General features: G+C 36.8%; 2 protein-coding genes across 2 annotated transcripts in view; both read left to right on the top strand.

Annotated features, from left to right (window-relative positions):
• Positions 1-1012: 1012 nt before the first annotated feature.
• BckdhB (Branched chain keto acid dehydrogenase E1 subunit beta) lies at positions 1013-9301 on the top strand. Its single transcript, XM_034318048.2, has 8 exons — positions 1013-1559; positions 1854-1931; positions 2109-2311; positions 2527-2682; positions 3925-4096; positions 4822-4967; positions 7585-7671; positions 8664-9301. Exons 1-8 carry the CDS (start codon positions 1415-1417, stop codon positions 8802-8804), a joined length of 1128 nt encoding a protein of 375 aa, XP_034173939.2. The 5' UTR covers positions 1013-1414; the 3' UTR covers positions 8805-9301.
• A 5205-nt stretch (positions 9302-14506) lies between these two features.
• The window catches only part of LOC117601692 (terminal nucleotidyltransferase 5C), an 86856-nt gene continuing 75611 nt past the window's right edge, over positions 14507-25751 (top strand). Inside the window, exon 1 of the mRNA XM_034318806.2 lies at positions 14507-15113. Within this exon, the coding sequence (XP_034174697.1) occupies positions 14958-15113 (156 nt within the window). The 5' untranslated portion in view covers positions 14507-14957. The remainder of the gene's footprint in view (positions 15114-25751) is intronic.

Here is a 25751-nt window from a genome sequence, read left to right as displayed (position 1 = left end):
TGACAAGATGTCCCATGAGAAGCACGCATTTGCATTTGTCTCATGGGACATCTTGTCATCGGTGCACTATAGTTACCGGTGCTTCGGGGTCCCTGACACCCCAATATGAAATCAGGTCCGTATGAAGAGGGCACAAGCAGCGTCCTCTAATTTCTTTCCGGAGCCCTGAAACGCCATCTCGGGCGAAGCCCAAGAAAACCAAAAATAGAATAGAATTTCTTTCCGGAGTTTATTTAATTTACTTTATTTATTTTCTCTGCTTATTAAATAAATCCATCAAAGGGGAATACCATTTATGATTGTATCCTTCTTTTGGGCCTCGGCCAAGGACCCCTTTTATTTCACTTTTTCCAGTTATTTATATAATTTTATCCCTCTTTATAGGCCAAGGCTACCCCTTTCAGTTATTAATTATTTTATTCACCTTTATAGGACATATCCACGCTTCCCAATTATTTATTATTTTATTTCGCTTTATGGGTCTCGCGGGGACCACCCTTCCCAGTTATTGTTTATCCTATTCCTACTATTTATGGACCAAGACTTCCCTTTGCAGTTATTTATTTTTGTCATTCTTTTCATGGACCTTGCAGGGAATACTCCCAAATCACTGTATCCTCGTATCCTTTGTACCCCTGAATCCCTTACATCCTAGCACTTCTTATATCCTTCTTATTTCCTGCATTCCTTACACCCATGCAACCCTTGCATCCCTGCATTCCTTACATCACTTTCTAATTCCCAAACTTTCAATTTTAAACGCACCTACTCCAAATACAACAATTTCAAACAAGAAACCAAGTGTGCATCATGTTTTCCTTTTAATAACATTCAATAGATAAGTTCAGGCTCGTTATTACACAACGTTGCGTCACTACGATAATCAGAACGTTATCGCAGCAAGTCCCTCTAGAAACAGCCATTTGCAACGTTCATCTAATCCTACATTGATTAAGTAAAAGTCAATGCACTAAGTAATTCATTGCAATCTATTCTATCAATGTTATTTAGAGAATACACCAAAAAATCATGTTTACCATTTTGAAACAAACATCTCCTCCATATATGTGTACATTATACATCATTACTCTATATATGCATAGAAAAGAGATGAAATAGAAATAGATAACACTGAAAGGAGAAATAAATCTGTGTGGTAGAGGGGACTTGTCGAAAGGAACTTGAAAAACATGTATGACCGCAAATACACCATATGCACTAACAGTACACGTATGAGACATGTTTACATGTGAAGCATCGTGTATCTCCAGGCAAGGCTTTTTACGAAATTCGACTTTGGTCGAGCCACAGGGTCTTGCACGTCCTAAAATATAGTATTGTATGTAAATTACGTTGAAGAGATAAGGTTTATTCATTATCGCAACCGTGAACTCTCAATTGACGTTCGACCACGATGGTACTCAGTAAATTCTCTACTCGATTACTGAACACTCGTGCGTCCCTGTTTTGGAATTATTCCGCGGATAAATTGTTGCCACGTGAAAATGTCAGACGGATACATTTCAATTACTATACCGACAAAAGTAACAACGCACCCGGTAAGTGAAATTATCTCTTCCTGATGTAATATGTATATCTGCATGGCCAGTGTGTCACCGTCTTAAGAATTCCCGCCAAAATAGAAACTCATTAATTTTTACCTATTATCCAACCATGAGTTAGTTTTGACCTAATGTTAGCAGCGAAGAAGTTTGAATCAAAAAAGTTGACTGAAAGTATAACTTGACAGCCGTAGCCATTAGCACAATCGATTTAATACCACTTCCTTGTTCAGTGCAGATATCTATAAACGTCAGATGTGAATAAATTTAAATGGAATGATAACGTTTCAGGTGAGACAGAAAAGATGAATATGTATCAAGCGATAAATAATGGACTTCGTTCAGCGCTGACCAAAGATCCCGACGCAGGTATTAATAATAAATAATCAATTCTTAAGATTCAGGTTTATAAAGTATGTATTACAACACAGTCAGAATGTTTAGTAAAAAATTGTTGTTATCTTATCTTTCAGAATTGATAACACACTAATTATAACACAAACCTACATTGAGTATTTATGTAAAATCTTTTTTTTTTTAATTTAGTGATATTTGGCGAGGATGTCGCATTCGGAGGTGTTTTCCGATGTACGATGAATCTCCAAAAAGAATTTGGACGCGATCGAGTTTTCAATACGCCGCTTTGCGAACAAGGAATCGCTGGTTTTGGAATTGGTTTAGCGACTGCCGGTGTAACAGCGATCGCAGAAATTCAATTCGCTGATTACATATTTCCTGCTTTCGATCAGGTAATTACAAATTACCGATTTAAGGCAAATTTTACATTCTTCAACCCTCTATAGCCCAAATTTTTTATACTTAAGAAAAGAGTCCATTCCATGACTCTAAAACAATGAATATATTTATTACTTCAAAATTGCATGGGTGCATAGAGGGTTAAATAATTTCGTATTACGATATTGTTACATATGTTTATTACAAATTTAATCTATTTTATCTGTAGCTGGTAAACGAGGCAGCCAAGTTCAGATACCGAAGTGGCGGAGAGTTCGACTGTGGTAAATTAACGATACGAGCGCCTTCTGGAGCTGTCGGCCATGGCGGTCTCTACCATTCACAAAGTCCTGAAGCTTATTTTGCACATACGCCAGGTTTAAAGGTGTGTATTAACATTGATTAAATCCATTAATTATAGCTATGCCATCGACTGATTTGATCAAAATTTAAAATGATCCCTAGCTTGTCGATAACTGTAATCACTGTGGTATCTTAAAGAACTGATTTACCCAATCTCGGTAGAGTAAATTCTTTACCTCACATTAAATATACGTGTTTCGTTTAATAAGTAATAGATGCTGCACAGTACATAATCTTAGACTGAAAATGGATTCGAAGTAGAATGAGCCCCGTATGTGGTCAGACACTTCAGGCATCATTTCGTACTCCTTTTTGACCTCTAAATATCTGTGACTACTTAATATGATTTAATTTTTAATTAAATCATCGTAAAGTTGATGATGAATAAATGCAAAAGGTATACAAACTTATAGAAGCAAATTTCTATGCTCAAGGATGTTCTTCATTCCTCGATGACACGCTTCGGTGTTATAGTCTTTGGATTTTAACTTTCTGCAAGGGATTTCATGAATATTGTACGGCACATGTACTTTACGTATGCATGAAGAAAGTTTTCTTGATACTGACACTATAGATCGCTGTATTTCTTAACACGTTGTTAGCTATAGTAGAAATGGACATACCTAGTATGGTATACTATAATTATGATTATACAGAACAGGATTGTTCCGTTTTCCAATTAAAACTTTTTAAATTAACTCTTCTTATCCCAAATTTTATTTGCAATGTTTACAAATTTGATAAGATAATTAAATATTACATAAATTCTCAAATAATTGAATTAAAGTATCCTTAACTTAAATATTGTATTTACAGGATTGTTGCAACCTCGTTAGGATTTGTATAATATTAATGCAATTTAGGATTATTTTTAATATTTTTTTATTTGTCTTGTTTTGTTTATTCAATTATATTGAAGCTGTAGCATTAGTAATCGAAATGTTGTTAATCATTTTCACCACAGTAGTCATCGTATTAACAACTAAATACACAGTAACGATAATAATCGTACAAATGATACACCACAAAGTCACAATCTCTCGTGAACAATAAATATTGTAGACAGGGAATTAGATAGAACAACACTCCTAGCACATACCAACGTCAACAATCATTTCGCTGAATATCAGTGTAGCAATCAGCGTGTTAAACGTCAACGTCACATTTCATTCTCATCGGAAAGAAGCGGAATAAGGTCGTACGTCTTCTAAATTCTTGTCTGGTAGAACGGGTTAATGAAATATACCTGAATTATCTTTTACAGATCGTTATTCCCCGAGGGGCGAGACACGCGAAAGGTCTTTTGTTGAGCTGCATAGAAGAACCGGATCCTTGTATCATATTCGAGCCAAAAATACTGTATCGCACGGCGATCGACGAGGTGCCGACAACCGATTACAAGATTGAAATCGGCAAGGCTGAAATTGTTAAAGAAGGTAGGCGTACAAGCATTGGCGTAACTATAGTAGGATCTTTCCTGGGGTTGGCCAGCTCCACAGATTATTAGAATATTAAAATTTTATAATTTTTATACTTTTGAATTTTAGAATCTTAGCGTCTCAAAATAGTGAGGGGAGCCATCCCACATTTTGGGGGAAACTAAGCCCACCCTAGGGCTCAGGAATATTAGAATCTCAGAATTTTATAATTTTCAAGCGTTTGAATCTTAGAATATTAACATCACAGAATAATAAGGGGACCATCCTCCATTTTGGGGGGCACCAGGCTCACCTTGATTCCTTCCTAGTTACGCCAATGCCTACAAAAATGACTGGTCCTCGAAACAGATTTCGGAACACTTTCGGTTTACGCAACGACATTATCTAAGACAATGCCCTCTGGATATAAATCGTATTTCAGAACCAATATTATTTGTAATAATCATCCAAAATTTCATGAGAATGAAATTTCTTTATTGAGACACCAAACACGTTTCACATGTTGGTAAACCGCGTTTTGCGAATGGAACAACGCAAAAAGGGTTGCAATGCGGATAATGAACGTTCCAGTATGTTTTACTGTAATCATCCTTTCATTATCCGATCGTCGCAGCACGCGCCATCATCGGTCCTGAAACATAATAGGCGACAAAAGGATAAACGTAATCGCGACACAGGTAAGGTGAAACGAGCCTATACAGAACGTGTACGTTTCCTCATAGGTGATGCCGTGACACTGGTGGGTTGGGGTACACAGGTGCACGTATTGCTGGAGGTGGCCGATCTCGTCCAGGAGAAGCTCGACGCGTCCTGCGAGGTAATAGACCTTGTTTCTATCCTGCCTTGGGACGCGGAACTCGTTTGCAAGGTAATTTCGTCATGATAATTTGTTCCGTTTTCACGCGTTATTGCAACCAGATCGTTTTACATGCGTTACGTTTAAACAAGACTGTTACGTCTGCCCGACTATTACGTAGGCTTACGTCCTTCGTCGAAATGAGACAGCGTAAGAAATCGTGTTCGAAGGAAGGAGAGATACTTAGATATGCAGCATTTTAATCGTACTATTCGCTTATCGAGATCACGGTTTCGTTTCGATTGTGAAACACAGCGAGAAGATGGAGACACGTTTATCTGTGACTTAGAGAAATCTTATAGTGTCAGAGGATGAATTTTAAGGACACGTGAAAGTAAAATTTGAGGTGTTAATTTAGTTTGAAGGTACTGGGGAAAGTACCTAGGTGATTTACAAGCTTTCAAGAGGCAAAAGCAGCAAGTGGGAATTATGAAATTTTAGAACCTTAGAATCTTAAAATCTTAGAATTTTAAAACCTTAGAACCTTAAAATCTTAGAATTTTAGAACCTTAGAATCTTCAAATCTTAGAATTTTGGAATTTATGTGTTAGAATCGGTTTGATTATTAAAATATCCGAAAAAATTTGAAGTGAGATATTATTTTATTTTGAACATACCTGCGATAATAGCGTAATTCATCAGGCGTTTTGCAACCTTTTTAGCAGTATCTATACGGGGTCAGGCAGTTATCGGATAACATACGTACAGAAAGTTGATTTCTACTAATGCACCGCAATAATCGTTACATATCGAAACATACAATCCAATGACGAAACTACTTGATTGTAGAAACAGCGAAAAAAAGCGCCTTTACGATTTATTCTGTCACGAATTTCTAATTGCATTCTTTTCGTTCAGTTTCAAAACATCGACGAGGAAACTTTTAACTTTCGAAATTCGTAGAAAAAGAATTTAGAATTCCTTCCTTTACGAAATGACTTACGAAACCCGGATAAAACGCGATAGTACATTTTTTCCTCTCTGATCATTGCGATTTAATTAGCGGCTCGTTAATGCTCTCTGCTCGTTTCTATCACCTTTCTCTCCAATCAGAATATTCTAGGGTTCTAAAATTCACATTTTCTACAATTTTTAAATTCTTAACTTTTAATGTTCGCTTAATTCGTTATTTATCTGTACTAGTACTGAATAGATTTGTTAATATTTCTAACAGCTTCAAAGACGGAGATATTTAATTTCAAGTTTATTTCATGGTGTTTGAAAGTTAGAAGACAAGCGTTGTCACAGAATTCGTAAAGTAAAGGAAAGCAACGTTCACTCGTCCAAATTACGACTCGAATATCGTGTTGATTTATGCTAATTGATCTTTAGCCGCTTAATGATATGCCGATTGTACGGTATGCAGTTAAACATTATACAGGTGGTACACGGACACGGCGACTACAGAGGGAAGGTGAGCGTAATTGAAAACCAGTTTCCCGTAATTTTGATATGTTCACGGATTCTCTCTGTCGACGATACTTGTTTCTGATTCTTGTGACAAAGTTGCCTGTCAGATGGAAAATTTCAAACGTTATTGAATTGGGAAAAACAGTAATGTTCTGTAGAATTCTCTGAAAGGATCTAAGATAGCCATATTATGCGGATGTTTGTGCAATTATAAATAAGGAGTGATGGGTTAGCAATTCTACAGTTATACAATTTAAAAATTTCACAATTTTAAGACTTAAGATCCTAAAATTCTAAAATTCCAAAGTTTTAAAGTTCTAAAGTTCTAAAGTTTCAAAGTTGCAAAATTCTAAAATCTTAAAATTTCAAAATTCCGAAATTCCAAAACTTCAAAGTTTAAAAATTCAAAAATCCTAAAATTACAAAATTACAAAATGCTAAATAAATCCGAGACCTGGCTCACCTCAGAAAAAAATTCTAATCGCGTCACCTGATCATCTGATTTGCCATCGATCAAAGTTAAGAAGATGATGGCGAGTGGACAAAGTTCTGAAAGTAGCATGGAAGGTCAGTCGACATCTGAAATGTCACCGAAACCTGCACTCATTCGACGTGCATACATTCTCGGGGTACTATCGAGTTACCGTTTCTAATGATTTACAACTACACGGACAGGCGTGTGTTAATTGAACGCGTGTGCGGCTACATGTCTTAATTACACGCGACGTCCGCTCGTTTTCTAATGATTCGACGATCGCCACGAAACCGATCCATTCGATCGGATATATTAACGTGTCACTTAACGTCTGGCTGCATATAAATTATTATTACACCAGTCAATATGGGACGATATATAAATCATTCGTGAATTGATCCGCGAAACAGCATGCTTCGTAAAACGAATTACATTTCGTGACATGTGATAGGATATTAAGTATGGATACTTTTACAATACTCATACGTATTGCTTTAGTAAACACTTTCAATTATTTTTATAGTTTTTATAGCATTCTGCTTTTTATCGAATCAGTAATATATAACACGTTAATTATCACAGTAGAAACAACCGTATGTGGTCAGACATATGAAAAAATCAATAATTAATACACTGACTGCTTTGGGATCTTATGTGGCTGACGAGTACTTCAAATTTAATAATAGAAACACAAAGACAAATTTTGAATAATAATATTTATCTATATAATATTTAATATTGCAGTCGGTGAAGAAAACTGGAAGACTCGTCGTCGCCCATGAGGCACCCTTGACGAATGGATTTGGAGCAGAGATAGCCTCGACGATTCAGGTAAATATTCATTGCTTCAAAGAGTTACAAAATTGAAACATTTTCACACTTAGTTTCTCTCCAGATAAATTGAATTCGAAGGAAATTTCTATGTTTCAAAATGAACGTTGCATAGTAATATCGTGGCCAATTGTGCCGTGTAACGTGAAATAACTTGATGTAATTAAAGCATGCTTTAATTCAGCCGCTCTCGGATCGACTTATTAGCAGCGTGGTCCGATCATATAAACGAGATTTTAAGTTATTCTAATTACGAAATTATTTATTCGCGGCGCGTGCACCAGCGCTCCGTACCCAAAATGTATTAGATGCATGTTCAATGCATCGTCGGAATGTGGCAGGATATCATTACGCGTATTTTCTGTTACGTCAGCCAGTACACTTCGTGACGGTTCGATACGCTTCAGCTTGCCCGCTTCTACAAATTTACGCCTTGCAAAACTTTAATCCTACCGCTAAATCAGCGAACGGATAGCTCGTTTGTAATCCAGATATTCGACTAATAATACGATCCCGAGCCTGTTTGTCGCTCGATATGACAAATCTCTTACGAAACCGCTGCAATTATCGCGATACACTTTTAACTTCGCGTTAACGGAGTCAATAATTGATACTTGGGAGAAATATTTTTACAAATTAATGCAATGTAACTGATATTAAAAATTCAACCACGTAATGGACGCTTAAATTGCAAATGATATTCACCCTCGGACGACGGACTAGGGAGAGGGTCTCAATTTTAATTTAATTTCGTATTTTCTATATTCTCATTTTTTTAAAATTATTTTTCAAATATACGAAACCTTTTTGTTTGATTAAAAATTGTACATTCAACTTTCAGTTAATATCCTTATATATATTTTTTTTTAATTTGGGTCACGATTGATCCAGATTCCGCTGTTCAAGGATTTATCTTATTTGCATTATATGAAAGAATGACAAAATATACCTCTATTATCATATTGTTTTAATTGGAAATGTTTGTTGAATAGGAGGAATGTTTTCTGAATTTGGAAGCTCCGGTACAAAGGGTCACCGGTTGGGACAGTCCCTTCCCTCATGTATTCGAACCGTTTTATCTACCCGATAAGTGGAGATGCTTCGCGGCTGTCAGAAACGTGCTGAACTACTGAGAAAGCAGGGATATTCTACTTAAGAAGACGATGCAGTGGAATACGTCGGAAACCTGTTGCCTGTGCGGACATTCGCCCTCGAGAACACGCCAGATACGACATCGATTTTTCTACGGCCTCGCAATACCATCCTCGAGTTACCTACTCGAAAGCTATTTTCACTCAATTTTATCAGTTATTTTTATTAATGACACCCTATCATCGTCGTTATTGAAAGATATTCACGTTGAAATACACGTTGATTTGTTGTTTGAAGATTTAACATGTTGGCCTCCGCTCCAAATTTAATTCAAACAAAATAATATGAACAAATGGAAAAGTTAAATTGAAAAATAAGTCAGTTGCAGTAAACATCATGACGATTAGGATGTTGATGATCTGTTTTATAATGTATTCTGTTATGGCGGTCAATGTTAACGCGACTTTAAAACCTTCATACATTTTTCAACGCTATCAAAGAAAAGTAATCTCAAAAATAAATTAAGTAGTTTATTGTGTACCGTCTAACCTTTTCTTTCTACAATGAAGTAATAAAGGAACATGATATTGTGTTCCAGTAGAAATGATTAATATTCTTTCCTGAAGCTTCATTATAATGTAACCTTCGGTGGAAAATGAAAAAAATTAATCGCTAGAAATTCTCATCTCTATTTCTTTTCAGTTAGAACAGCTATCGTCCCGAGATCTAGTCACCTATTTCTTACACGTCTCGTAAATCTTCAACGCAGACGAACAAACGCTAAGCAACGTTAACGTGCCTGCCACCAATTCGAACGTGAATAAAAATAAACCTATTCGATGTAGCTCGTCGAAACGAAGACGAGTTCAATCTCTACTGCAGTAATCGTGAAATCTTTTAACAAAATTTCCATCATGTTCTCATTTAACTTTTGTATAACCAACCAAGTACCAAGGTAGTTATTTCTATATTTCTTTTTAACAATCATTTATATTTTTGTGAAAGTATTACAAAACCACTTGGAATTCTTATGCTTGAGACACTATTAATACAAATTGAAGCTTCAATGGCTACCCAGGTATACAACAACCCAGGCTAGCGGCTCAGTTTTGTAAAGAAAGTTGGCGTTGCACACATTTACATCGGTATAAATTTCCAAAATAGAAATCGCAAAAGTCAAAGATTGAAAATGGTAGCCGGATCCACGCTAACCCAACGAAGGGTTAAAACGCCATGGCATTTTGCGGAGGAAATGAATAAAAATTCGAAATATTGAAGCTTCAATAGCTACCCAGATACACAGCATCCAGCTAAGGGTTAAACATCGCGGCTCAATTTTCTAAAGGAAATTGCCTTTACACACGTTCACGTCAGTATAAATTTCCCAAATAAAAATTGCAAATGTTAAAAAAGATTCAAAGTGGTAGTCGCATTCACACTAATCCAGTCAAGGGTTAAAACGTCATAGCTCGACTCTGCGAAGGAAATTAAAACAAAATTGGAAATATTGAAGTTTCCATCAATGGCCACCCAGATACACAGCAACCCAGGCAAGGATTAAACATGGCGGTTCAATTTTGCAAAGGAAATTGCCTCTACAGACATTTGCGTCAATGTAAGTTTCCAAAATAAAAATCGCAAATAAAGATTCAAAGTGGTTGCCGGATCCACGTTAACCCAGCGAAGGGTTAAAACGCCACGGCAGTTTGCGGAGGAAGTTGAAAAGGACCGATTGGCCGGCAGCTTTTATTGTTCTCGTAGCCGGTGTACGATGTCCGTGACCCAAATCTCGTCGATGGCCAAACGGATAAATGCTTTCCTGTTCGACGGAACGGCCACGAAAGATGATACAAAATCGTGCCGGGACGAGCGAGTAGTCCCTTTGAATCGATATTCGCAATTAGAACGGACGTGCCTACCGGTTTTTACAGAATATCTAGGTCAAGTCTGTCTTTAGCTGTAAAATCGAGCGGCCGATCGTGTGGACCATGCGTGGCAACGTAATATCTTAATCAAGGCTTCAGTCTCAGGTGTTGCACCGGCCGAGATCGTATCCTTGAAGAAGGCGAGACCAGGCTTGCCGATAGAACGCACGATTTTACGACCTCAATCGAAAGATCGGCAAAGACGGAGAGAAAGAAAGGAGAAACGAACGATTATTTCATGCAGTAGTTTGAATAATGTATAAAATAACGATTGAGACAGGATAACGATGATAAGCTTGAAGCTTTCGTTGACATTTAACGATCCTAAACGATTCACCGATCGTTTCTCCGCCGGAATTCATTGAAAATCGAGTGTCTGTCACGGAACGCTAGACAGAAGTGGAGGATCGATTCGTCGACGGATCGGAATCCTGACGAAATTCAGCCGAGAAAAGAAACGATCGTGGTAAGCGAAGGAAGTGTGCGTTCGCTCGGTTGTGTGCGCTCGCTCGGTTGTGTGCGCTCGCACCGTATTTTGTAATTTGAAAGGGAAACCACATTCTTTCACTGTGTATTATGATACGTGAAAGTTGGCAACTGTGCACACCGTCGAAGTGCACAGACGGTAGAAACAGAAAGGCAGAGAAAGAAGGAAAAACGAGAGACTTGAAGAGAGCAAGAGAGCGAGAGAGAGAGAGAGAGAGAGAGAGAGAAAGAGGTAAGAGGAAAGGAGAGAATGGCGAGGAGAGAGAAACAGAAAGAAAGAAAGAACGAGAGCCAGTCGCCAGTCGAAGGTATAGACTATATCGAAGGTCGACGAGTTGCCTTTTTATTAGCCGATTTTTGCGGGAATAGAGCAACGGCTCGTGCACGCTAACATATGGGGCCGATGCGTTCGTACACGTCAAAAGTTGACGGATCCTCGATCGCGGTAACGAGATCACCGCGATGAATCGATGTCCCTGCGAAAGCACCGTCCGTCGAACCGATCCCGATGGTCGGAATCGACGATCGGCCCGATTGCGCGATTTCTATTAAGCCGTTACATATCGAGCGGGCGATTTCGAAACGTAAACAGTCTAACGAGATTTCATGACATAAAAGTATTTCAGAATGTCACCTATGGTGCATCAATTTGAAGCTCAAGCTTCTATAAAATGGACTACAAAAAGCCTCCGGTAATATTCGTAACAGGAAACGAATGGTTTCAAATGATAGCAAACAATAGACATTCCAAGATATTTGATAATGAGAATTATTGGTATTTGTACGGTTCTGATAAAACATTTTGATAAGAAGATGTATATCTCCAGATTGATTAAGCCTCGATCAATTTTTGAGTACTTTTTAATTAATTAGTATTATTTTTAACCGATGCTTTCGCGAATAAATCTGCCATTTCGTTCGGGGTGAATAAGAAACGATTTCACGAATTTGCTGTCGGACCACTTCGTACTTTTGAAACAACAAACGAGAACTTATGGTTCACTCGGTCACGAGCAACGACTGAGCGCCTTAATATGGCTCTTATCAAATTTATGATACTCGTCGAGATTAATGGATCGAGTTATTGCAAGTTTGTTTTTCGTCCTTTATTTTTTGGCTGACATTTGGATAAATGCGGAATAACGTACGCGTTGCAAGTCGAGGAACACTTTAGACATAGACAATCTGAACTATCAACGATATTAACAATTTTCAATCTACTGCAGCAATTTATTATTCAAAACAACCAGGATACATTATAATAGAATTTACCTACAATTTATAATTTTGCCACTTTTTAACTATTTCATTAAATTAAATTAATAATCCCTAGAAGCTATAATTTTTCCATTTTTTAATTATTTAATTTGATTGAATTAATAATGCCTAGAACCTATAATTTTTCCAGTTTTTAATTATTTAATTAAATTAAATTAATAATGCCTACAACTTATCATTTTTCCATTTTTTAATCATTTAATTAAATTAAATTAAATTAATAAAATCATACGTAGGTATGATCTTCTTTTATATTCTGTATTTTGCAATTATTTCACTAGCGCCAGGTACCAGTGACCCTCATGCCAGTCACCCTGTTAATAAGTTAACAAAACGCCGTTAATTGAATTTCTCGGCACGTGTCGGTGGCGAGCACGTCGAGCTGGTTGAGATTCAACAATCGTACGACCGCGACGATTTTATTATGCTGATTCACAACAAGCCCGTAAAATGACGTTTCCACAGAACGATGCAGCTCGGGTCAATATTGTTCTCCAGGTACACTGATTGGACGCCTGTAAAAATTTCCATCGACCAGTGACGTATTTACGACGCTTTCGAAACTTACAGCTGCGCTTTTATCTTATCGAGGAACAATTTTTTTCTGTCGTTTTACACGTGCCAAATTACACTGACAGTTTAAAGGTACCACTTATAACGTGAATATCTAACGCACTTGTCTAGTTGCGAAATAACGCGTTTGCAAAAAAAAACGATGCACATTATTTTTTTTATAAACACACAAATATCTACAGTCTAATAATAACGAAGAAACGACTGGTATAATAATGAAATAACAGGATAGAAAAACTATGAAAACGGACTGTTAACGCTTTCTACGATTCAGTCTGAATTCCATTCTATCTGGATATTCGTGCCACACGAAACGGGATGCAATTGCTAGCGCAAAAGCGAGCAAAAGTTGCCGGCTGATACGCAATGCAGCGAAGGTGCAGTGGCATTTAACGGGTCTACCTCGTCCGTTCAGTCGAGTGCAGTCGCGCAGCTGTTGTCCAGGTAAAACGCATTAGCTGTGAAAAATGCGAAAGTTTACTTTATTAATATGGTAATGACAAGCCGTTTAAATAAAAACAACAAAAGAAAAAAAATGAATAAGAAATGTCTGAGTAATAGCATTGGTCCTTGAAATTCTTCGCAGGACAAATCCTTTTTGGAATCCATTGAAACAATGTATGTATGGCGATGCAGGTGAGTTTGATTAAATGTCAGATATCCTTTCGTTCTAACGCCCGAGGAAAGTTACATGTTTGTTTAATTTAATCGCACCGCTGATAAGAGGTAAATAAATTGAAACTCGAGTACATTTATGTCAAAGTGTATAAAATCAGTATAAAGTCATAAGACAAACGATTAAAGCACGTATTACACGATACAAAGTCGTAAAACATTAAACCATAAATTAAAAGAGTTTATTGGATCACTTTCGATACAGAAAGAGTGACCGACGTACACATCATTGATCTATAAAACTGATCTTTATGGTTTCACGCCAAGTCTGAACAAGTTCGACATCACTTACGGTTATACAGAGCCGTTTATGAGAAATTAGCTCTCATTAGAGTGCATTAAAACTGCATTCGAGATAAACTGTTAATAATCCTGAAAATTTTGAAGGGTTTAAAAGAATAATACTTCGATTTATGTTTTAATTATATTTTAATGAAATATTTGATGGAATGTAATTCGTAGCGTCGGCCATTAGTACCAACGTGGCGGCGAACGTGTTGAAGAGTCACGTGCTTTCGTTCTACCGTCCACCATACGAGTGGTACGCATGATTCCTACACACAAAAGGGTTGATAGGGTAGATTATTGTACAGAAGATGAAAAGTAATCAATGTAAAAGGAAAATAGATCTGATTGTGTGAGAATGTTCGCATTTTCCGCGTTGCCGGTGGCGCCTGGTTCCATCGCGACGACTAGGCCGGCAGCTTTCGGGCAAATTCGGGCAGACGCGCGGATTGCCTTCCGCGGTGGTGGGGGGAGTTACGCAGCGTTCGGGTCGAGTCGGGTGGGGCGACATCACGCCGGGACCGTGTAGCATGAGATCCTCGCAGTGTCGAATCCCGCCGGTCGTCTCGTTGTTCTTTTCCGTAATCGTTGTCGACTCCCTTCAATCGTCACCCTTGAACGCACGCACTGCCGAATACACGCGTGTGCGTCAACCGCTTCCGGTTTCCCCAAAACTGTGCGCGACACGAACAAACATTTCGATTCTCTCGCTCGATTTTTCTGCCTGCCCGACCACGTGACACGTTCTCGTACGTTACGGCACCGTACAATCATAAAAGTGTTAGTTCCGTGAGTTCCGTCGCGCGACAAGAACATTCCGAAGACAAGGTTCACAGTGAATCGATCGATCATCGTCCTTTTAACCTGTACTTACAAACAGTAGTTGTTCGTCTTTCTCTCGTGGAAAGAGTAAGAAGCGTAGTGAGAGACCGGTGGATTCAGATATCGTACGCAGTGAAGGTTGTCCCGATCATGGAGGAGATGAATCGTAACGTCGAGAACCGATTACCAGAACAACAAAAGGAAATGGAGATTCGTTCTGGGGACGTAACAAAGGACGAGCCGACACCGAGGAAGGAGACGAGCAAATCCGTCGTCGATCCCGGCCACGTTCTACCTCTGATGCAGGTAAGCTTACGTAACCTGACACGGTTGTGTGGGTCATATTAGCTCGCATGTCGTGTACCCACGATATTCTACCCATATAATGGGCGATCCGCACGCGTGACGCAGAGTGTGCGCCGATGCTCGTGCGTGTCGTTAACCTAAGAAATTAAAAGGGATTTAAGTAGTTCGAGCGTCTAGTCGGACGCGGCTGATCTATCGAATCCTATGGAATCATGGCGAGCCAGCCGATAACGGACAATATGTATAACATACGTGCTTTTTTCAAAGATATCCAACAACGATTTTCGTTGTTCTGTTCGACTGCAATGCCGGTTCTAGAAACGTGTCGTATTTCAACGGTACGTGCAGAATCGTATCACGGTCGGTAATGCCGAGAAATGCTAGCGGAAATCATTGAATTTATATGGAACGACACTTATGAAATTAGCATAACGGGTGTCCAGACATGATCCAGGGTGTTGGCCAATCACTGTCCTGGAATGTATTAATTTGCCGGTTAGAAACTTTGCTGCTTGAGAGGTGCCTGTCAGACACGTGACCTTTTTTTCTTCTCCCCCCCATCGAAGACGTATGGCACGAATCGTTGCGTGTTTCCACGAAATACGAGCACTATCGTTTTACCGGATCGCTTTCGGTTTTGCGGTCAACTCGAATAAATTCATTTTCATGAAACAGATACAGGAACCCCTTTTCGAAAGGTCGAACGAAATATTGCGTTAACGGTGTTTCGCTGGTAAGACAATGGCGATATTAGCTAACTATGAAGCGTGCTTCCTTCTCGAAGCATTTTTAATGCTCCTATGAGCCCATTACATCCACCCACGCAACAACCGTTCTCCTATTGCTATTTCACTCGGAATGACGTCACTTCGGGCCGCCTGTCTCGATTCCAAAGGATCACTTCCGGAGCAATGGCACGAGTATCGATTGGCCGACACGCCTGAGACAAGATGCTGGCCGTGTAGGATGCGACATTGTTCTCCATTGATATTGAAATAAGGAAAAAGAACGTGTTTCACGCGTGGGATATATAATTGTGGGTTAGCGAGCGAATTTCAATGCGATAAGGCAACTATAAAAAGGAGTGATTATCTTTCGCAAGTTATATATTTTCGAGTTTCTATGAGTCGCGTTTCTATCATTTGAATAATTTTTCTGATAAATAACGAATAGCGTTCAGACACGAACACGTGGAAAAAATATAGATAATACTTATTTTATTGTATTCTTAGTGATTGTTAGTGTAATAGTGGATACAACCACTATGGCGGATGTGTTTTGCCGCTATGTCCGTTTTCAAAATGGCGGCCAGTGACGGCCATTAATTTTCAAATTGAAGCTTTTAGTTAACTGTTTATTAATTTTCATTTATAAAACGATACAAGTTTTTTTCTCTAGATAGGAATATGAGGTGCCGATGACCAATGACCCCCGTAACAGTTAACGCGTTAAACATTGCCATTTTGCGATAGTTCAACTCGGAAAACATTTAATTAACCATTTCGTGATACGCTTACATGTTTTCTGAATATTAATAACAATATTGGTAATAATAATTACTCGTTATCTCTGTGCGTGGTAATTTATATGAAGTCAAATCTGTTGTCCTATAAACGGCACGATAAATTTATTTATTCTTGTAAAAACAAATTATAAGTTCTTGTCGAGCACGACGCGTGAAGACAAACAAATTTATCCATCCTGTACTATTGAAAATAGAATCATAATACTGGGGGTCATATTTTTCTTCTGTTTCCTTTTTTTCATGTAGGGAATGTTCTTGCTGTAGGCATAGCTAGTCTAACGACGAATAACAGAACAGATTGAAATAGAAGGGATATTCTGTCATAGTTACTATCTGTACATAATAAGTGATAACCTTTTTCCCTGAAAAATCTCATCTCGTCTTCTCGTCGTCTAATGTCTGTGTATCTATTCTCGATGTTATTTTCTAGCCGAGAGTAAGTTTTTCTCGCTAATGATAACGATAACGTTCGGTTCTTAATCATTACCGTCTGGATCTCCTTAATTGTATTAAATATTCGAAAACATGTTTGGACTTCAGACTGCTTTGTATAGGGTGATTCGTGATAAAACGGCTGGCGATATTGCAAAAATAAAACGGGACTCTTTTTCATTTTCTTCTTTTTCTTTTTTTATTTTTTTCTTTTCTTTAAGGATCCGGTGCTATTTGAGAGTTAATTTATTTTTTGTCATTTCGAATTAATAATATTGTATATTGGAGCAGCAGTTTTCCAATGGGACACAAATCACATTTCTAGTAATTTAAATGAAATTAAATTTCTAGTGGAGTAAAATAAAAATGATATTGTTTAGAAATTTAATTGGAGCAGCAATGTTACAAAAAGGACAGAGATCAAATTTTTAATAAATTATAAAAAAATTAAATTTCTATTGGAGTAGAATAAAAATTGAATTTTTCTATATTTATGAAATACTAACTAATACATTTGTGCAGGCTTTAATTTTCATTTATTCAAATAATATTTATTGGTAATGGACTTGAACAGTACACAAGTAAATTTGAAATGCTAGGAATCTCGCTGAAGCAGAGTATCACGCAGTTTCTTGTTGTCGTACAAGTTTACGTGTTAGATATTTAGCTTTGCTTGTTTACTGAAAGTTCATAGGAAGGTCGGATTCAAAGTTGCTCACAGTATCTTTTTTCTTTCCCTGGTGAATAAACTTTTTTCCAAATCCTTCGGTTCTCGTTAGAAACAAAAATGTTTAATACAAAAAACATAGAAATTCCGGACTTAAAATTAATTAAGAACCATCGTTAAACATTAAATACTTCAATTACTTCGAGTAGCCCTTTTCCACTGAAAATTTATTCGTTATTCACAGTGATTGAAAGCTTTCGTTAAATGTAAAATATAGTAGGTGAAGCATTTTCCAATTACCCGGAGCAATGTTTATTACAAAAATTGATCGACGAAAAGTAGATTACACTTGTACCAGAGGCAAGCGACGATTTAATACTTATAAACCTTGCAATGAAGTGTTCGCTCCAAAGGAACTCCATGCACATATAATTTTACTTTGAATTCGAAAACGATAATCCGGGAGTCTTTTGGTTCATCCCGATGAATATGCAATAAAAGGACCGTTATTATTCAGCCCGTTCCAACCGCGAAACGGTCAGCATGAAATTCATAAATCTGTTACGTTACCACGATTCTCATTAACAAATGAAAATACGAACAGGGGATTGAATTTTGAACCAAAAATCATCTAGTTTCGTACGTGACAATTATTTAAAACGATCGAAATAATTTCATTTGATCGTCGGTGCAATTTAATCAATGCTTTAGTAATATTGTTTCTCCCTGGATCAACATAAATTTTCATTTACCGGGATGTTTATTGATTTCAATCGAGAGTGGTAACTTTTATTTTCATCGGTTATCTTGTTTGATCAATCTGCAAGCACAGAAATAAATTTCGCTGTTTTTAATAATAAAATTCTTTTTTATTATCTCAGTACGTTTGTTCGGTGTACTTGAAATACAATTGTTGAAAGGAATGATTACTTAACAGATCTCGTTCCATGTACACTCATCGGCTTTTAATACAATCGCTCGCGAATATTCCAGCACGAGTTACTGTTGAATTAATTAATTTGAACGATGACGTATTCGAAGGTGTTATGCAATCGGCTTAGTTATAATACCAATGGTTTTTATTCTAATGACAGCAAGGTGGACCTCGAGTCATTATTCCAACCGTTTGTTAGAAATAATTGCTCTAAAGAAAATTTCATAAAATTTTGCGCGAAATATGATAAATTAAGTGTAGAAGAAATTAGATTTGAAGATTAATTATGAATTTTATTTTGGAAATTTAAAACGGTACAAAGCTTCCATGGGAACAACGACTGTATTGTTTATAATAAAATTCTCATTTATAATTTAGACACAATTGTACATAATTTTTCAATAATCGTTCACATTAATTATTTTTCCACGCTATTAATTATTCATTATTGACTCTAATATTTGCATTTAATTTTTATGTAAAATTCCTTTGAAGCATGAGATTTTCTTTTCCACCCCTTTCTTTACAAATCTGTCTCATTTGTTATCCTCCGTCTTCCGTTAAACAAATTCCGGTACGTTTGAGCGATAGTAATTACTGAGTTACCTCGTTTAATCTGATCTTATTTACATAAAATTTTAATTAATTCCCGGTGATTCGATCATTTGAATTTGATTAGAAATTCATTTCGCGTGTAAATAAATCTCGTCTGATAGGTGTTGAAAAATTTTGCGAATCGGTCGCGTGTCGTTGCGTGCAAACGCTTAAAATTCATTGTAGCGTTTGCATACCGGAAGCTCGTGCTCGCTCTTCCCCATTGTAAATTCAAATGGAACGTCTCGGTAAAAGGTGTCACTGTGCTACCGGAAGCCTACGCATCTTCCAGTGAAAGCTTCTTTCGTATTCTTCGCTTGCCGATTACCGTGTAATTGCCCGTCCGCATACGCTAATGAGCCAATTCTTCTACGATCTCAAATTCAAAAGTAAATTATTTCAAATTCTACGCGGAATTTTTCAAAAATTTTATTCTTATTATTGGTTTTTGAGAAGTAGGAAAACTATGAAATGAAAAACAAAATATCTATACATATAAATAAAATTGAAGTGTCTGTCTGTGATTTCGAAATAATGGTTTTTTTGTAGCTCATATATGGTTTTTCGCACCTTGCTAAAACCCAAACACGCTTTTGCAACATTTTTGTCTTTTTGTCTATCTGTCTGTTTAAACGAGCTAATCTTCGAAACGACTGAACCGATTTTGACGAGACTTTCATTGGCAGATTCAGAATGTATAGAGTAATAATTTAGACTTCTTTTTATTCTGGAAATATTATCAGAGTTCTCGTGTAAATTTAGAAAAACTGTAAAAATTAGGCGCTAATGAGGCAACTTTTTTATAGTCCGTTTATGCAGTTCACGCATTTACACATATACATATATTATACTGATTTTAATTGTGAAATTAATCACAAAATTAAAGAAACTTATGTTTATTTATATGCATGCAATGCGAACGAACATGTAACTTTTGTATATAACATTTTTTTGTGCAACGCGTATTTTGGAAGTTATAAAGGTGCACACGTTGCGTGGACCACTCTGTATATATATATATATATATATACGTGTGGATGTTCTCTCTTAGGCTTTTCTTAAACGACTACATAACTGGCAAAGACCAAAAGTCCTCATGCCAGGCGCGTCGGCTTTCATTAGCCCTTATCTATATTTCAACACTCTGCGTTCACGTATTGAGTTACGAATGCCTTTTGGTCCAGGAAGTTCGAAGAATAAACTATTTGACTCTCGGCATCTTATTTGATCGTGAACGCGTTGTTGATATAAGATCATATTAATTTTTGCCCACTTTAGATATATTGAATTGCAGTACACTTTGTCAGGATAAATAAATAATTGAATACCGTCCGTTTAATGGCAACTAGAGAAGATGAAAGGGTATTAATAGGCATTACGATCATTGATAAGAGCGAACTCCATTTAAAGTCAGTTGGATTGGCGACTAGTAAATCGTTTAACTTTAGGTAGACCAAAGTGGTTCTACCTTTCGCTTAACCTTTTCTTCATTCTCGTTACTTTCACGCACGATCACCGATCCCTGGTATCGGTGACAAAACGTTATTCTATTTAAAGATCAGTCCGGTTATCGATGTCGACCGGCGACCGTATCGAAGAATGCCTATGCGTGGGCGTATGAAAAAATTTTTCACGCAAGAACAAAAGTAACCGCGACGAGACCGTACCGTGTACTTTACTGACGTAACTGTTCCATGAAAGCAATGATTAGTGGACGAGAAAACGGGGAATTATGTAATGACAAGCTTCTTAATGTCCTCCGGGTGAATTGAAATTGGAGAAGTTCAAGAAATCGGTACTTGGCGATTTGTACTGTGAACTGGTTCGAAAAATTATCTTTTATTATTTATAAGGGCTGTCTTTGGGTTGGTTTTTTTATTTTGAGAGTCTAGTCTCTCGCAGTGGGAGAGATGATGTTGGTTCTGTATTTGGAAAAGTAGGAAAACTCTAGGAATAGAAGAGTTTGAATGCTGGGAGAGGAATGGATAGACCATGCTATTTTAACGCGTTACTGTTAGTTGTAGAGAAGAAATAAAGGGTTATCGCGTTGCCATTGGCGTAAGTAGGATTTTTTTCTGTGGTGATCCTTTTGATTTTGCAAAAGAATTTTAGAATTTTGGAGTTTTAGAGTTCTGGAACTTTAGAGTTTGGGAATATTAAAGTATTAGAATTTTGCAATTTCGGAATTTGGGAATTTTAAAGTTTGCGAATATTAGAATTTGAGAAATTTGGAATTCGGAAATTTTAGAATCTTAGAATCTTGAAATTTTTGAACCCTGAAATCCTCAAATTTAGAAATTCTGGAATTTCAGAAATTTAAAACCTTAGATTTTACCTACAACCAACAGAGATGACTATTGTGGTAGCTAGGTTGGTCCAGCTCATTGGACGGGTTCATTTAGTCAGCATCGAAATGACGAATCGTTTCACGTGGTTTCGTCATGGAATCAGTGTCACTCAGATCGTGTACGAGAACATGAAGCTATGTCACTTTCGGCCATTGGCAAAAATAGACAGGCTCGGCGCGGCGGTCAAACACGCATGAACGCAGCATCTGAGGGGACTAGCTCTAGTTAAGGTCAGGATATTTGTGGACAGCGATGAAAGTGGCGTGCCACTTCGTGATCCTTAGGACATGAACCTCTTTCGTCTGAAATGACAAGTAATGCATCAAATTAGGACAATTTTTCTAGCATTTTCGTCAAATGAAAATATACATTTTCATCTTGCAAATGAACAAATTAATATTGAAAAACATCCTTCTGATTATGACTCTGATTTTTCTAATTCTAATTGTCACGGTCAGATTGTGACTCATTAAGAAAAAGAAAGTGCAATAACATCGAACGCATCAAATAATCATTAACACGTCGATTAAGAAAGCATCGTGATGTAATGATTCTTCTTATCGTTTCTTTCTTTCTTAACCTCTTACCAAATCAAAAAATGAAAGATAATATTGTGAGTTAATCATATCGAGCTGTCCAAACTCTTCAACAGCGATTACAAAATAATAATTTCATCAAATAATAAATACTTTTCTTTTTCAATGCTTTAAACCTTGAACAAAAATTTTTAAATAAAATTGACAATTCATTTAACAGCGGCATTTCTTACATTTATCTTAAATTGAATAATTCTTACCGTGAACGATTCTGCGTAGAAAATATAAATAGGTTCGAAACCCAGAAACCGTGTATTGTTTACCGCGTTCTCTTCATGGGTCATGATTGCCACACGCATCCAGCTGTGGCTGTAAATTAGAAAACGCCGGGTTAATCGAGGTGTGGAAAATAGAAACGGAAAATTCTCATATTTCGCGTTGGCCGATGTTATCGAGTACCGTGAAGAAGAAACGAATTTCTCGTGTGAAAAGTAGGAGAAAGAAAAAAGACACTTGATTATTTATCGCGTGGAGGAGTCGAGAATTTCACTTGCCGTGCTCCTGTTGGCCAGTTCTGATGCTGAGGCCACGGGGCAATGACCCATTGATCCTAGGGGTGGGTCTGCATCGTTTCAACGGTAAAGGATTTCCCTCTCTTCCTACCTCTTATTGCTCGCATGAAATAATTAAAATAACAATGTCGTAACAATGTTCTGTCGGAGCACAATGCGTGGCAAAGAAAAACAAGGCGATATGATGAAATTTTTCGTGCTGGTTAGGCTAGGACCTTGATGGAGGATAAAAAATCAGGTAAATTCGTTCATGCACGGAGTACCTTGTGTGTTTACCGGTAGAAAGACCACGTAATTTTATGAAATTTCTTTTGATTATGAATTAATTGTATCTCTGGGTAATTAACATTAAGTTATGTATTAAATGACCGATTTCGACGCGGTGAAAGTCTGACATGATTTCATCACATAAAAGTATCACAAAACAGCACTTACGATAGATCAAATTAAAGCTTAAAATTTGATGAAAATGACTGCACAAATGGCTCATTAATATTCCTAATACAAAATGGCTGATTACCATTTGCAGCAAACAATGATCTATATTGCGATGTACAAAGTCTATCAGAATTTGATGACATAAAAGTATCATCAAATGGTGCTTATGATACATCAATTTAAAGCTTAAAGTTTAATAAAAATAACCACGTAAATGATTCCATAAAAAATTGCAAGGAGCATCATAGAGGAAGAGTGGAATACGTGCACGTTAAAGTGTTACAAATAGGTTGAATTCAGGTGAATTAGGTAATAATTGGTTCACTTACCCAGTGAAACACACTGTCAGTGGGTCATTCGATATCCTGGAAGTTAATATCGTTAATATTGTAAAAAAACCAAGTGAAAGCGCAAGATATTAATTTCATCGGAATGGATTTTTAGGCCTTTGAGGTTTCGACTTCTTTTTGTGGTTACCTGTTCTTATGACTCGCAGAAAAGTATTATTTATCTCATTGCACGGAAGTAATGTTGCAATTAGAAACGATACATATTTCCGATACGTAATGCAGCCTAACCGACCTCCTTAATTAAAACGTCTACCGTGTATCCATTTTTCAAGATGTTTTAAAATATTGTTCCTTCTAATCACCTGTATCTTTTATGTCAAAATTAATTCGTCATTTAATGGAAACACTCATGGAGCTTAATAATGCAATTACTGCAACATTTCTACTACTAATTGTAAAAAAAAAAATAAAAAAAAATAAAAAAAATTGGTATGCCTTAATTAGGAGGCACGTATTAGCATACGCTGCGTTTTAAATGAGCTCTTTTGTATTTGCTTTTTTCCTTCTAAGAAAAAAAAATAAGCGAGTTAATATGTTAAATAACGACCACAAGTTTTCGACATCTGCCGTAATCACTTTCGCGAATCGACATCCGGGGAATAAATTAGCATGAATCTAGCACGACGAACCGGATCCATCAAGCTCGACGAAGAAAGAATATCTACAAGTTCGATGAAAGATACCAAAGTATAAGTCAGGTGGACAAAAACGGGCTATTGTCATAATAAATTCGTCGATCTTTTCAAAGAACCATTCGACTAGGTAATAAAATTGTCGGGACAGGTGCGAACCGGTTGCTTTCGATTTCGTTTGCGCTTCTGTAATACGTTTGCTAACTAATTTTCATTCTAATACGTCAACCTTGCTCGGAAATGAAAGGATAATTTATAACACCTGCGATCTTTCAAATGGTTTTCTTATCATTAGAAAAGAATAATTGCTCGTGTCGTGTTTGAGATATCGAAGCAACTGATAATTATGATAATAGAATCATTAAAATAAAAAATAAATAAATAAGGAAAGTATGGTTATTGTGTTATTAGTGTTACTAATTATTATTATTATTATTATATTTGTGTTAAATGAAATGTTCATTGAAATGTTTTGTTTATGGTTCTGTTTAGATGCAACATATCTTGGAAAATATTTCGCATAAGCTTATCTTATGTATTCCCTATCAATTTTGTTTTTCTTCCAATCGTTCGACATTACGTAAGAATAATGGAGGTCTTTGATTTTTCGCCCGATATTATTGCCGGCATGGTGCTATTTGTGAATCAAGGCCTTGCCAACGATTCACGCGTTCCATAATATCAACTTGCATTGCCAGGCCTGCGAGAATCATCAAAAATTCAGGCCCGCAATTAATGTACAGTCGTGGGTGTAACCTTTCCCGGAAAGTATCGTCCATCGCGCTTCTCTTATGCTACATATAATAAATTACCATTCGTTGTTTCGTGAATTATTTTTAAAAAGTTCGAAGAACAACTTTGTATTTTTCAATGAATTATTTATTAGTATAGATAGTATTATCAAATATTGGTCATTTTTATCAATGTTTCTTGTAATAGAATAACATTTCAGAAGAGAAATTGATTGGACAAACAAAATTTTGAAATGGCAATAGAGGATTCCCCGAGAAGCTCGAATTTCATGCTTGAAAGAGAATCGAATGTACCGTGCAGCGTTTCTCATAAATCATGTGTCATCATTATCATCGTTTTCTTGCCGACTGTAAATTGATTACACGTTTCACGAAAAAATACTTCGTATGAATTCGTGTCGTGTTGTTGTCATTCATCGTTATAATGAATCCTTCGCGATTGTAGCTATTCTTTGACATTGTTACGTTCAATGCAAAAGGTAATTTCATTGTTTGTGTAATTTTACTTACATTTCCTGGTTGTTCTTATCGTTCTCCTCGTAATAAACAGTTGATTTCTATAAGTATGCCAGTGCATGAGCTTCAGCCCTTTAAAGAAACAGTGAAAAATTAAATTAAAATTAGGGCTCTCTCCATGGTCCGCCGTCAGAGGATTAACAATCTTTGATAGATTTTCTTCCTATGCTTGGATGAAAACGACCCAGCATCCACCATATTAGAGTTAACAACGAAACGAATCAGTATTGGGTTCGATCGATTAATCAGACATGTATAATCCAACGAGGATCCAATAATAATCGTCTTATCTCTAGCTTATCGTTGTTCAATTAATGCTGATTTAATCACAGCCGTTGAAAC

This window comes from Osmia lignaria, chromosome 6 (genome assembly GCF_051020975.1).
Source record: "Osmia lignaria lignaria isolate PbOS001 chromosome 6, iyOsmLign1, whole genome shotgun sequence".
In the NCBI taxonomy this organism is placed as follows: Eukaryota; Metazoa; Arthropoda; class Insecta; order Hymenoptera; family Megachilidae; genus Osmia; species Osmia lignaria.
Note: the sequence above shows the minus strand (reverse complement) of the source record. Positions and strands in the feature narration are given on the sequence as shown.

Bases quoted from the DNA above. Each gene is read 5' to 3' on its own strand.
- BckdhB (XM_034318048.2), top strand. From the start codon at position 1,415: ATGGTACTCAGTAAATTCTCTACTCGATTACTGAACACTCGTGCGTCC. The intron at 1,560-1,853 runs GTAAGTGAAATT...ATAACGTTTCAG, and splicing joins CAAAAGTAACAACGCACCCG to GTGAGACAGAAAAGATGAAT. The intron at 2,683-3,924 runs GTGTGTATTAAC...TATCTTTTACAG, and splicing joins CACATACGCCAGGTTTAAAG to ATCGTTATTCCCCGAGGGGC.